Source organism: Chrysemys picta, chromosome 7, assembly GCF_011386835.1.
Source record: "Chrysemys picta bellii isolate R12L10 chromosome 7, ASM1138683v2, whole genome shotgun sequence".
In the NCBI taxonomy this organism is placed as follows: Eukaryota; Metazoa; Chordata; order Testudines; family Emydidae; genus Chrysemys; species Chrysemys picta.
The window spans coordinates 124912051-124924950 of NC_088797.1; the positions used below are offsets into that span (position 1 = coordinate 124912051).

A 12900-nucleotide genomic window follows, 5' to 3' on the forward strand; every position below is an offset into this window, starting at 1 on the left:
TTAATGAAAATTCTGGCTTCTGAAGCCCAAAAAAACAGGCAGAGGCTTCAGGAGAATTTTAAAGGAAAAATATGTTTTTACTGTGTGAAATTGGGAGAAAGATAAGCAACACATGCCATGCCACCTTGTGGCCACCAGGTGTCAGCCTTTGCGCAGCTCTCAGTTCTCTTCCTGTCACATATACCACTGCAAGGTTAGCTGTATTTACAAATGCAGCTGTCAAGTTTTGATCCTTACGAGTCTTGAACAAGCCCAACTATTTCAAAACAGTATAAAATGGACAGGTTTAGTTGCCATGATCAATGTGGAGAGGGGTTTACCTGCATCCCAGCAGCAGTCCCCTTTCAACACTGCAATGCTTTACTGTCCACAGAAGGGAACGGAAGGAGCTAGTTAGCCCCAGATCCTGATTTTTTTTTCCCCCAAGAGTCCCCCCCATAACCAGCCGCACCCCGCCAGTCCCTGAGACTTCAGATCCAAACTCTAAAGTTCTCCAGGCGGTTCCGCAAGCCCACAGTCCAGTTACAATGCTCCTCTCCCTGCCACACCTACAGAAAGACCTGCAGGGTTTGGGCCAAAAGACCCCTTCAGCTGTTAGGAAGCGGGGAGACAGGAGGTGCTCAGACATGAGGCTGAAGCTAGAAGGGGCAGAGTATAACAGCAACTCCTGCCGTCAGGGGGATTCACCATTTGTAACCCCAACCCTCCTCAGGAAAGGAAGGGTGTTTTCCTACCAGCTGTGTGTGTGTGTGTGGCGGGGGGGCACAGCCCTGTTTACCAAGCACCCCCCACGAGAGGCCGAGGGCTCTCAATTCCCACTCACTCCACCAGGGGAGGGCGCTCAGCCCCTCCTAAGGCAGAGTCTTCCTCTGGAGATGCTGGGTGAGCAGGGAGGTGGGATCTGCCCCTAGACAAGCTGTGGTAGGTGTTGGGCCCCCGGCACCGGGAAAGCGATTCCTTGCTATTATTCACAACTGATCTCTCTCAGCCTCCTCTCCCCTCCACCCGGACCCCAGGCGCCTCTCGTCCTCCTCTCCTCCATCCTGCCAGGCGTCTGCCTGCGATTTGCCCTGGATGCAGCGTGAGATTTACTGGCTGCCGGACGCTGCCACTGAGCACGTTACACCTTCTTACACGTGGCTGGGGCCTGATTTGACCCTCCCTGCTCCGAGCGAGCAGCAGATGAGAGAGGGTCCCTGCAGTGCTTGGCGCACCTAGCCCCCAAGTCAGGGCCGCCCTACCAAAGGGAGCGGTTCCATTTGAATGCCCAGATATGTAACCAGTCACTGCATCCCAGGCCACAAAGAGCAGCTGGGTGCCCTCAGCACGGAGTGCTTACTCAGGGAAGAGGTTGAAGGCAACAGAGCCAGGAAGTTCCACTGTGGGAAGGAGGAATGCTGTGCAAAGGGGTGCACTGCAGAGCACCGTGGGGGCTGCCTGCTTCCCCAGCGCACCGGGAGGCGTTAGGGGCAGAGTGGGGCTGGAGTTGCACTTCCCACATGGGCAAGGCAAGGAGAGGGAACAGTATAAGCCTCGAGGCAGGGAACGGCTCCAGGGACACACTGCAGCCTGGGAAGAGCATATTCCGTCAGGCTCCGCCCTGGGCCTTACAAGGGGTTGGCTGGTCTCAAATGGCCTCAGTAAATAATTTTGATCCCTGGGATCCAGCCTCATCAGCGCCCGTTCTGAGTTAGACAAAGCCCTGGTCAGTTTCGTGCCCCTGCAGTTAACTAGGTCCCATTAGATCTTCCTCGTGGCTTGAACAGAGGTGGGTTTGCTCTGAACAATTAACACGGCGCGTACAAATGAACCCGCTATCTTCTGATTGCAGCCATGCACCAGGGCTGGAGCCTGGGGGACAGCTGGGGTTTATTTCATCTCATTCCGCAGTACCTGCACAGCGCTGCGAAGCCGTGAAGTGCTCAGCTGCGTTACCGACGTTATTAATTTTTAATTGCTGTTCAGCGATGAGTAACAAAAACAGCTCTGATTCTTCAGCCTTTCTGCTGGTTCCTGCTGCTAGACGCTCAGCTTTTCAGCAGCACCCTTTGGGGCCACAGCAGCCGGCTGGCTTGGGAGCAAGGCCCTTCGCTTCCAGCCGCTCCACTAATTGGAATGGATCAACGATCTTTTCCTATAGCAAGGAAACAAAAACAGCACTAAATCAGACTTGAAGGGGCCGGAAAGGCTGCCACTGCCAGGTGGTTTTCCCTGGCACTGGGAGGAGGGCTGTGAATTCCTGGGAATCTCCCCATTGTCCCACCATCATGGAGTCCCGCCCCCCCCCCCCAAGTATTGCTAGCGTCCTCTCTCTGGCTGAGCAGGACTGGATGGGACCCCTTCCTGTGCTTGTCCAGCCCCCTCTTCAACTGGCTGGCGAGCTCATCCCCGGACCCTTCCTGCCATCCCGTTCCCACAGCTTTTTAACATGGATCTGATTGTTGGGCACTCACAGAGCCACCTCCCTCTTTGTTCCCCTCCCACTCCTCATAAAGCCACATATCTTCCTCTGAGCCTCGCAACAGCTGCCCCACCGGCACAGGGTGAGTCACAAACGTCAGCCCCAGGGGCCCGGCCACGGGGATTCTGTGCCGCTGAGCTAGTTGGCTGGCGGCTGTATGCTCCTGTGGGCGGGGACCGTGTCGGCCGCGCTGGAGCGTACAGCCCCGAGGACGCTGTCAGCAACCAGACAAACCATAACACTGCTCCCTCCACCTGGGCTGTGACTGCATCAGCGCTCAAGCTAAGCAGGCTGGGGTGAGGTCAGTCCTTAGATGGGCGCCCTCCAAGCATCCGTCACAGCGGTGGTGGTGCGGCAGTAACTGGCACCCTTCCCTCTCCCATACTTACTTCTCACGAGAGCATATGGGACTGCCAGCCAATCCTATTGTGGGTAACTGCACCCCGCATATTTCAGCAGCCCTGCTGATTCTACTGGATACAACCCGTTCTGCTGCCTATCCTGCACCAACACAGGGGACTGCTCAGATCCTTACGTGACCTGCAGCGTTCCACCCCAGAGGTAGCTGCATGGGCAATGGGAGTCCCATGAGGATGGAGCGTGCGACGCTGCACAGCCTATTGGCAGCTCTGTCAATCAACGATGACTCTCTCCAAATCCGACTGTTCAGATTCCCGCCTGGGAGGAGTGCCCCAGACCACAGCAACGTGCAGGGCTGAGCCAAACCCACAGTGCTCTCTTTCGGTTCATGGAGGGGAATCCAGTCCCAGTAGGAAAAGGAGAGATGCTGGGGGAACTTTGTCTCAGCAGGAAGGAAGCGGGAAGCCAAACTGTAACATCAGCCACTGCCATCTAGGTGCTAAGCTCCTAGCCAGGTGCAATATCCCCCTCAGAGGAGAGGGGACATTAGCAGGCCACAGGGCTGAAGGTATTTGAATTCTTCACCCACCGAGTGGGCCAGAGTTAAGGTGCTGGAGAAAGCTGATTGGTTTGGAGAGCTCAGCCCGGGATCTCAGGCACCAGCCCAAAGTCCAGGAGGGGAACGCTGCAGGGAAAGGTGAACCCAACCCAGTTCCCATTGCAGGGGGAGGGGCTGTAATTTCCTTACACGTTTCTGTTAGTAGGAGGGTTTGTAAAAAGAATCTCCCCTCCTCCCCCCAGCCCGCCCTTTGGGAGTTAACCCAGCCAATCTCCCCTCCCCGCAACGTGCCCTGGCCCTCGCACTGTGAAGTCGGGGGTTTCCTTGTTTCAGTTATTAACAGTCTCCCCGCCCGGGCGGAGGGAGGTACGTGGCAAATGCCAACCCCATGTCAGCCCCTGCCACCCACAGCATCAGCAGATTTGGAAATCTCTTTTGCTTCTGCTTTTGAAGCCCGTAAGGCATCACTTTTTTGAGCTTTTCTCTGCGACCAGGAGGGCTAGAAACGTCTTTGTAAATAAAAGCGTAAAATCACCTGCCTCCGGGAGCTAAGGCTTTAAGCAAAACATCAAATATTGCGAGGCCAGCAATAAAATCACTAGAGCTGGCAAGACTGCTGAGATGGGTACGAAGTGGTGAAGTGACTTAGCCAAGGCAGCACAGGGAGGCGGTGGCAAAGTCAGGAATAGATTCTAGCCTGCCTGGCTCCCATGCCTGTACTGGTATCATCCTTCCTCCCTTTAAAGTACAGACAGAGTTCCTTTAGCCCTACCCTACCATCAAGGCTTGAAGAACGCTTCTCCTAGCTGCTTTCCCAGCCTCCCCTGGTTGTTTTGGCTAATTAGCCACGAGCTGTCACCAGTGGCATTAGCCTCTGCTCCACTTGCAGATCCCTGCCATTGCTGGCTGGCCAGTAAGCACACCTGGATTCTTTCGTTAGCGGAGAACTAACCCTTAGCCCACCGCACCAGCTGCCTGAGCTGCGCGTCAGACAATACTGGCAAAAATACACTCCTGGAAAGAAATCCACAAAGAACCCCCCTCCCCCCCACAATGCCATCCTTAGCTGGGGCTCCTGGGGCATGATATCTGCACCCAGTTACAAATGATCTGTGGGGCTTGGCTTTGCTTAGTTGCCACAAAGAGGCAGAGAAAGAAAAAATGTGCCTGTGCCTTTAAGAAACAACTCCATCACCCGTGCCAAATACAGCAAGGTCAGCGATTATGAAGCCCCCAGTCCCTTGAGCACATTCCTTTCTGGAAAGGGCCTATCTTTCCCCTCCGATAAGCCCCGCAGCCTATCAGCCACCTGCATCGGCTCTCCAATTCACTTGAATATTTTCAGTGCTGTGCATGAGATCTGGCCTCCTATGCTCCCAGGGGGAGGCTGGGAGGTTTTTAATGGTCCAGCCTGTCATTCCCAAGCATGATGAATGTGACAGAGCCTTTCACAGGATGCCAAGGAAATTCCAGTCCCCAGGGCATCATTGTTTTCTTTTTTTTAAACCAGTCTGGCCTTAACAGAGAGAGGAATCTACGGCAGGGCTACAGCACACACTCAGGGGCAAATGGATCATCAGGGTCAGATGGTTCTGAAGGGGCTGAAAGGCAAGGTCAGGGGAGCTCCCACAAAGGTGTGTAAGGTCAGGAGCAAAGTCTAATGGTTAGAACCAGGGACTGGTAAGAAAAATATCTGGTGCTATTCCCACCTCTGCAGCCACGTGACCTTAGGCAAGTTGCTTCCCCACTCTGTGTCTCAGTTTCCCCATCTGTACAAATGGAGGTGATGCAACTCACCCTTCTCTCAAGAACTGTACGAGTGTTAATTCACGTTTGGACAGCACTCGACAGTCATGGACGGGAGTCTCCAGAGAAGTGCAAAGTACAGGGGGTTTGAGTTTCAGAGGCACTGAAAGTCCGTGGGAGTTGGGTGCTTGACTCCCATCTGTGCCTCTGAGAATCTCCCCCCAGCTCCCTACAAACAGTTTGTTTCAGAAGAATGGAAAGTCACCCACTTGGTGCCCAGCTCAAAACAAACGAACCCTGGGTGAACGGATTCAGGGAGCGTCAGGCCGGGGAGCTCACTTCGCTAAAAAGAAAACGGATGGAGTGTATTTATAGAGAGAATCATGAACATCCCGCTTCTCAGCCCACTCGTGTAAACCCTCCGGGATGGTTTAATTGGCCTTTCAAACAAGCTAAGGGGCTTTCAGAAAGAGTTAATAAACAGCAGCGAAGAAGGGCCCAGCAGCTCTAATTTACTGACCTTCCCAAGAGTCTGACTATGTCGGGCACAAGAAACTACTAAGGAAACAACAGCCTCGCAATCAGCACGTCCAGAGTGGAGCGCTTTGCCCACATTTACTCACACCGCTCCCGCGGCGAGGAGCAGCAAAGCCTTGGTAGGGATGAGTCAGAAGAGAGAATTGCTGCCTCTCTGCCTACAGAGGTTACCCACAGGGGCCGCATTGGCACCAGTCCTGCTTAATGAACCGGATTCATCCTCAGGGCCACGCCACTGCCTGCCTCAGAACATGGGAGCTCTCGAGCACAAGCTGTGAGGTACTGAAATCTGAGCCAGACCTAGAGGACTGGACTTTTATACAGATAACTGAACGATCCAGTTATCAATTACTGCCCACGCAGACAGACTAGACCTGGCAAATTCCTACGGACATTTGCACGTTAACAGCTATTTAAGTTTGTGACAACCAAAAGGGGTTTGTGAGAAACTACAGAGGAGCCAAACAAAGCGTATAGCAATAATACGACAGCATCCCATACTACAGATCCCTGGTGGCGTGTGGGGATCAGGACAGCACTGTTCTTGCAGGGAGTGGGCCAATAAGATGGCAGAGGAGGGGCGCGGTTTCTAAACGACAGATATGTCTACATCGCAATCCGGGGTGTGGCTGCAGCTCGTGTAGACATACCCAAGTCGCTTTAATCCAGCTGGCTCCTGTCCCAAGAGCAGTGAAGCCGGGCGGCACAAGCCCACCAGGGACCCGGAGTACTCACTCGGGCAGTGAGCCTGTGCTGCTGTGGTTTCACTGCTATTGGCACTCCCTCCAGCTCGATTCAAGCTGCTCAAGTTCGTCTACACATGCTGCTGCAATCACCGCTCTGACTGCAGCGTAGACAGAAACAAGGAAGTGTTTGGAGAAAGTGTATCCGCAGAGGGCTGGCTGGCACTAGAGCTAAAGCGAGGGGCCCAGCCCAGTACACAGCAGAGACTGAACGTGGGGGACTCCCCGATTGGCCCCAGCCTGCAGGCATCAGCACCCTGGAGGTTAACAAGTGCTGACTCATGGGACCACCAGTAGCCATCTAACGGAGGGAGCTAGGATTAGAGACAGAGAGACGCTAAGGGAAGAAACCCTGGGCCGGGCCCAGCCCAGTCTGGGGAGAAAGTTGAGGCAGGGGTCGATACGGCATTATTTTTGCAATGACCTTGTTACTAACCTAGACTATAAGAGGGGTGATGCTTTTCTGGCTCTCTGCTGAACGTGCAGTTGTTGCATATAGGGCCTGAAAACAAAAGACAAGCTGCAAAGCCAGCGTCCCCCTCCCCACAACACTCTTGGCAGTTTCGGTAGCCTCCCCTCCAATAGACTGAAAACATCCAGAGAAAAGCAATGGTAGTTGTGACTGATGGGACCTATCTAATGACTCAATGGAGCACTGAACAGTTATAGGCACCGCAGGGCAGTTGCTAGAGGCAGGACAGCAGGCCCCCCAGGTGTCAATTGCCAGGCAATACTGCCACACAGCTGTGTCACTGGGCTTTTTCCCCCCCTCCTCTGATTGGCTGGCCATTTTTGCTCCACGCTTACTGGCTGGTCATTTTTTTCTTTTGGCTTGGCTGGTGGGAGGGTGGTGTTGCCAAAAGTGTTTTCCGGGTGATAAAACAGCGAGAGCTCCTCCTGCAACAGGGCTTTGAATATTACTATGGTGAGATTAAGGGCAAAATTCTGTACCAAACTCTGGGCGGGGAGACCCCTGTCTCCATGCAGAGCCACACGGATGCGGGGGTCTGGCCACATAGAGCTGACGGCATGAGCGAGGCCTAAGATCATTTAGGCGAGAAAGGAGAAGAGATTTCCCGGACACACAAGGCAGGGGATAGTGATCATCAAGCCATCTATCCGTATTTTGACAGCATCCCATATTGCTAGGAAAATTAATGAAGCACAACAGAAGGACCTGCAAAGGAGGCAGGGTGCTCTCCGGGCTAACTGAGCTCAAAATTAAGGGTTTGTTTAAAAAAAGAAAAGAAAAGAAAAGGACAATCGGTTAAATATTTCCATGCAGCTCCTGGCCTGCACAGTGCTTTACCCCACGAAACCCCAATACGGTCCCTGCCCTGAAAAGCGAGGTTCAGATCTGCTAGGCACTTAGTGCCTCAACTCCCATCGGCTCACCACTCCGGGGTCAGGCCCTAAATTAAAGAAATGTAAGAAATGACAACAAAGGGAGGAAGGTTGCAATGAAGATAGCGTGATCGATATATGCAATGCTTGTGTAACCCTTCTGCCAGGTGGAGCCGGCAGTAACCAGGGCCGGGTTCGGTATCTAGGGGTTCCTTTTCAACAATACAACACAAAACCGGCTCGAGCCCCCACCCAGTGACCTGGGACAATTACACAGCACCCCCTGGGCGCCTCTAAGAGGCAATACTGCCCCTCTCGCAAGCACAGAGTCTGAGTGTACCAAAACCTTTTAATAAAAGGAGAGAAGTAACAGCTTTCATTTGAGAAAACACTGCAACTAGGGCTCAGAAACGTAAACCATGAGCCTTCAGGTTCTTAAGTCCAGCAACCCAAACGTGCCCGTCCCTTCTCTGCACCCCACTCACAGTTGCTGTCCTTGGCCAGTGCAGCTCCAGAGCTCAGAGGTTCATCCGCAGAGTTCACCTCCCACCCTGTGTGTAAGTCAGGGGGGGGAGGGGAGGATGTCAGGAGGCACCCTTACACACTCCCCTGCTCAGGCACTCACTCGTCACCCCAACAGTCGATTGCTGCACCTCTCTGCAGGGCTCAGTTCTGGCCCTCTCCACCAGCCACTCGCCAAGATGTCTTCACGGCCCCCCACTTAACACAGCTCTCAGTGATTACAACTGAGAGTGGGGGAGCCTCACTGCTGGTGCATACTTGCAATACACACACTGTCCCAAAGTAAGTCTAATACTTAGACCTAGGTATCAGTGATTTCAGGTCTGCAGTGTAACAAGACTCTCAATGGAGTCTAAATTAGCTCTTTTATTATACCGTGGAGAGGGGAAGGGTCAAATGGTGTCTAGGACCCTTAAACAGGGCCCACACCACCAGGTGCAAGTACCTGTCCCCAGCCTCTCTCAACTCATTGGGGCTTTGGAACCCATGTTCTCTGCCTAGCGAGTGCCGTTCAGTTGAGGGTGAGTCCCTCCATCGGGGTAGGCCAGGTACAGTTCTGCTGTGAACCTCAGGGCCCTGCTCTGCTGGCAAACGGGCCCCTTTGCTTTAAGTGCCCAATGGCAGGTCGTTATAAGGAGGACGGAGCCTACAGAACATCACTGCAAACAAACCTCCCTCCAGTACAGCCCTTCATCTGAAAAACATCTCCTGCTTGGAGAATGAGAAGAACATTCTCCCCTCCCCCAGCACACCCAAGGCCACACTTCTAGGACACGCAGCTGCTTGGCTTTATCATCTTCCCCTATCAATTATTCCCATTTCACGGACTCGCGCAGGTCTAAGGATTCGTCAGCCCATCTGCAGGCTGAAGGGAAGTGACAGGAGGAGAAGAGCAGTTTTCAGCAGATAAAGCAGCTCTACGCTGTGGAGTCAGGGTTGGCAGGCTAGGGTCAGCCTCCCATGAGCAAGCTGGATATGCATCTGCATGGGGTGTGGGTGGAGCTGGCCTTCAGGAATGAAAGAGCATGCTGCAAAAAAAAACAGCACACGCTAACCCTAAATTAACAACAGCCTCCTACATGGGGCCACATGTTACTGGGGAATTGGCCTCTCAGCTCCCTCTCCCGAGTCAGAGCTCCAGAAAAGTCTCCTTGTGCTGCCCTGCGCCTCCCATGACCGATCTGAAAGAACGGGGGGCGGGGGGGGGGTTCCCTCACTCCAGATCAGCACTCTGATTTCCCCCTCCCTGCAGCTCAGAGATGTGCATTAGCGCCTGGCAAAGCATCCCAGTTTCACATGCTCCTAAACATTTCTCCTTAAGGATCCCAAGCTGGCATCACAGTCTTAATTCCTGTACTTAAACCTCTTTCACTATTAACTCCTCAGGCTTTAACGGTGTAGTAAGATGAGGCCCTGAAACAAACTCTTGTGTCAGAGGCCCAGTCTGAGGCTTGAAGCCTGAACCAAAGTACTTCCAGGCATTACTAAGCAAAAGCTGGGCTGTGAGCCAGAGGCAGGCCCCGCTCACAGAAGGTGGCGAGAAGAGGGTTGTTAGAAGCAGGCGCATTCACATATAAGTGCTAATAAGAGGAACTTGTGCCAAGATGGCACCTGGACAGCCCGATACAAGGACATTCCACAGACATAACAAGGAACAGGCAGGTGCATCTTAAAGATGGTCAAAAGGACAGCATGATGGATAGATCTGTTTGTTTGAAACAACATGATCAAAGGGGGAGACAGCACCCTAATAAGCCAAGAGGCTGTACCTCAATACGTCAGTAGGGATGAGTAATCTGTCCTGTAACTGTATAAAAGTAAGTCCCGAAGTGCGTGTCTTTGTCTGGCCTAGGGGGCAGTGGAAAGTCCCGCCACTGACTGAGCCAGTCCATTGCCAGGGGACACACATTCGTAGTATATCCTGTAGAGTCTATAAGAAACTTTTACTGTGCTTCGTTTAACAATAACCTGGCTTGGGTTCCTTCGTACCTTATTAGAGTCTCTGGTCTTTGGGGGTTCTCTCAGGGTTTGCTGTGCAGAGCCGGGGCAGCACACAGAGGGAACATGCACACAGCCGACTGTTATCATCATCGAACAAGAGCATAGCACCACACCGGAAGCTACTGACAACAAACGGCACATTCAAACGCATGAGGATCTCACAGTGAATGCTGTAGCCAACTGAAATTACAGGGGGAATTTTGCAAGGTAGACAGTGATTAACCCACCATACAGAGGTTAACACTCTGGTACTTTGGAAAAATTCCTTGGCTTCTGTGATGCACTGTTGGTCAGGACCTTGGGTTTATTAGCATCTCCAGCAGCACAGCGCCCCCTAGCACCAAGTTTTGGCATTGGGACAGCACCCGCTACCACTAGGCTAGGTCATAGGGTCCACACTGAGAGGGAAGAGCTCCCCCGGCTGAGTCACCAGCAAGAGATAATCGCAGGGATTTCCTATCTCCTTCCCCCATGAGCCCAATTCACCGCTGGGGTAACTCCCTTGAGGGCCCCTGGGGCTGTGTTTACTCTAGTTCAGGGAGCATCAATAATGCAATTCAGCAAGGAAGCCGTAACACTGTTTGCAGGTTCAACGGGAGCAGCGAAACAGCGAGGACTGAGTGCTGCTCAGCCGGAAGCAGCTCCTCTCTGCTCACAGGCCCCCCCCCCGGCTCCTGCCAAAGCAAAGAGGATTCCCAGTCCTGGCTTTACACACATGCCAAGAGCTCTCTGCCCGTCCCACCAGCCACTGCCACAGAGGCAGACGCTTCCTAAGTCGAATCACAGCACTTTCTTTAGGCTGGCTGGAGCTCAGATTCGATCAAAGGGGGAATAATGCCCGCACCCCCCTCCCCCCCCCGCCAAGGCCATGGATGGCAGACGGGCTTAGGCTGTATTTGCTTAAGAGTCGCTACTGCACTCCCCTGGCTGTACAGGGAGGATACGTGTCTGCTTCTGGGCAAACCACCCACCTTCCCAAGAGGTCCCTGTGTTGGCAGGCTCAGTGGAGCAGCCAAGGAGGGAATGAAGCTTGGAAAAAAATCCTTCCGGCCCCTAGAAGGGCTCCTTCAAGTCACACCGAAGTCTGTGCTGGACCTGCTCAGTGGAGAACAGCAGAGATCAGGGTGCCAGGCTGGCACCTCTCCCCAGCACTGAATTCTGGATTGAAAAGAGAGGCCTTCTCTGAGCCAGGTCTGCCAGAGAGAAGTCATTCTTTGATGTCCACAATACCCTCCAGAGGGTCTCAGCTAATTCAACCACAACCTCCTCCGAGGTCTGGAAACAAAGGCCATCGCTGGGGCAGAACGTGGCTGCCAGTAAAAAGCCCAAGAAACAATGCACAAGAACGGACTAAAGGAAATGAAGCACGCTGTATCCAATGTATGTAGCAGGGGAAAAGTAAGGAACTGTATGGGGGAGCAGGATCAAATTGCACTGGGGTCAAGAACCCCAGCCCTGTTAAAAGGGCCATGAGAAGATCTTTAATGGCCCATGAGGCCAGGATCACAGTTTTACATCTTATATAATTAGACACACCTGGAATAAATTCTTTTGTTTGCGCATGGATGGAGCAAATTGTATTTCATTTGCACTCCCTCCCCCTGCATCCTAATCCATCAGACCCTGTGCAGCTTCAAACCACCGCCCTCTGTTAGCCAGAGTGGGGTTAGCCCTGCTTATCACCAGAGAAGCTGACTCAGAGCCTTGCTCCTACCAGACTTTGATTTGGAGAACTGCCTTGGCTAACTGGGTTGCTGTAGGGCTCTGCATGGCCACACCTGAGCTGGGAAGGGCCCCACATCCAGACATGGGACAGGGAGGGGGAAGGAAGGAAAATCTGGGAGTTGGTTTGGCCCAGCTCTGCTCTGAGCCAGTCCCAGTTTGCCAGGAGCTGGACATCCAATGGGACCAGCTGACGCCATGAACTCTCCCCACTACCAGCCTCCATTCAGACCTCAACTGGATTATTCACTGGCACATGTCATATGAAGCAGGGACACTGAAGCCAGGAAAATCTGCCCATGTGGCATGAACAGGGAGACCCTTAGGTATAGCAGCTGCCCAGCTCATAGACTCATAGACTTTAAGGTCAGAAGGGACCATTATGATCATCTGGTCTGACCCCCTGCATGCTGCAGGCCATAAAACCGTCCCTACCCCTTCCCTGGACTCTGCTGTTGAAGTCCCCAATCCTGTTTTTAGTGACTTCAATCGGCAGAGACCCTCCTGCTAGTGATCCCTGCCCCATGCTGCGGAGGAAGGCGAAAAACCACCAGAGGCTCAGCCAATCTGCCCTGGAGGAAAATTCCTTCCCGACCCCAAATATGGCGATCAGTAAGACCCCAAGCATATAGGCAAGAGTCTCCAGCCTGACCCCTGTTAGCCATTTTACTATTTACCTACCATTGCTTGGTTTTCCTTGACTACTATGTTTTACCATTAAACCATTCCCTCCATAAACTTATCTAACTTAATCTTAAAACCAGACAGGTCCGTCGCCCCCACCGTTTCCCTCGGAAGGCCGTTCCAATATTTCACCCCTCTGACGGTCAGAAACCTTCGTCTAATTTCAAGCCTGAACTTCCCCACGGCCAGTTTATATCCATTCGTTCTCGTATCCACATTAG

The 12900-nt window shown here is 53.0% G+C and overlaps 1 protein-coding gene across 3 annotated transcripts in view; it reads right to left on the bottom strand.

The window, feature by feature from the left end:
• The window catches only part of AS3MT (arsenite methyltransferase), a 41343-nt gene that overhangs the window by 12009 nt on the left and 16434 nt on the right, over positions 1 to 12900 (bottom strand). The window contains exon 11 of one of the 3 annotated variants that reach the window (XR_010589343.1): positions 1894 to 2134. Coding sequence is in view for 2 of the 3 variants with exons in the window: in XM_065552618.1 (XP_065408690.1) it covers positions 7070 to 7303 (234 nt within the window). In the remaining variant the exon portion in view is untranslated. Of the gene's footprint in view, positions 1 to 1819; positions 2135 to 6792; positions 7304 to 12900 lie in introns of those variants that run through there. The other 2 variants (XM_065552619.1, XM_065552618.1) reach the window with 2 other exon arrangements.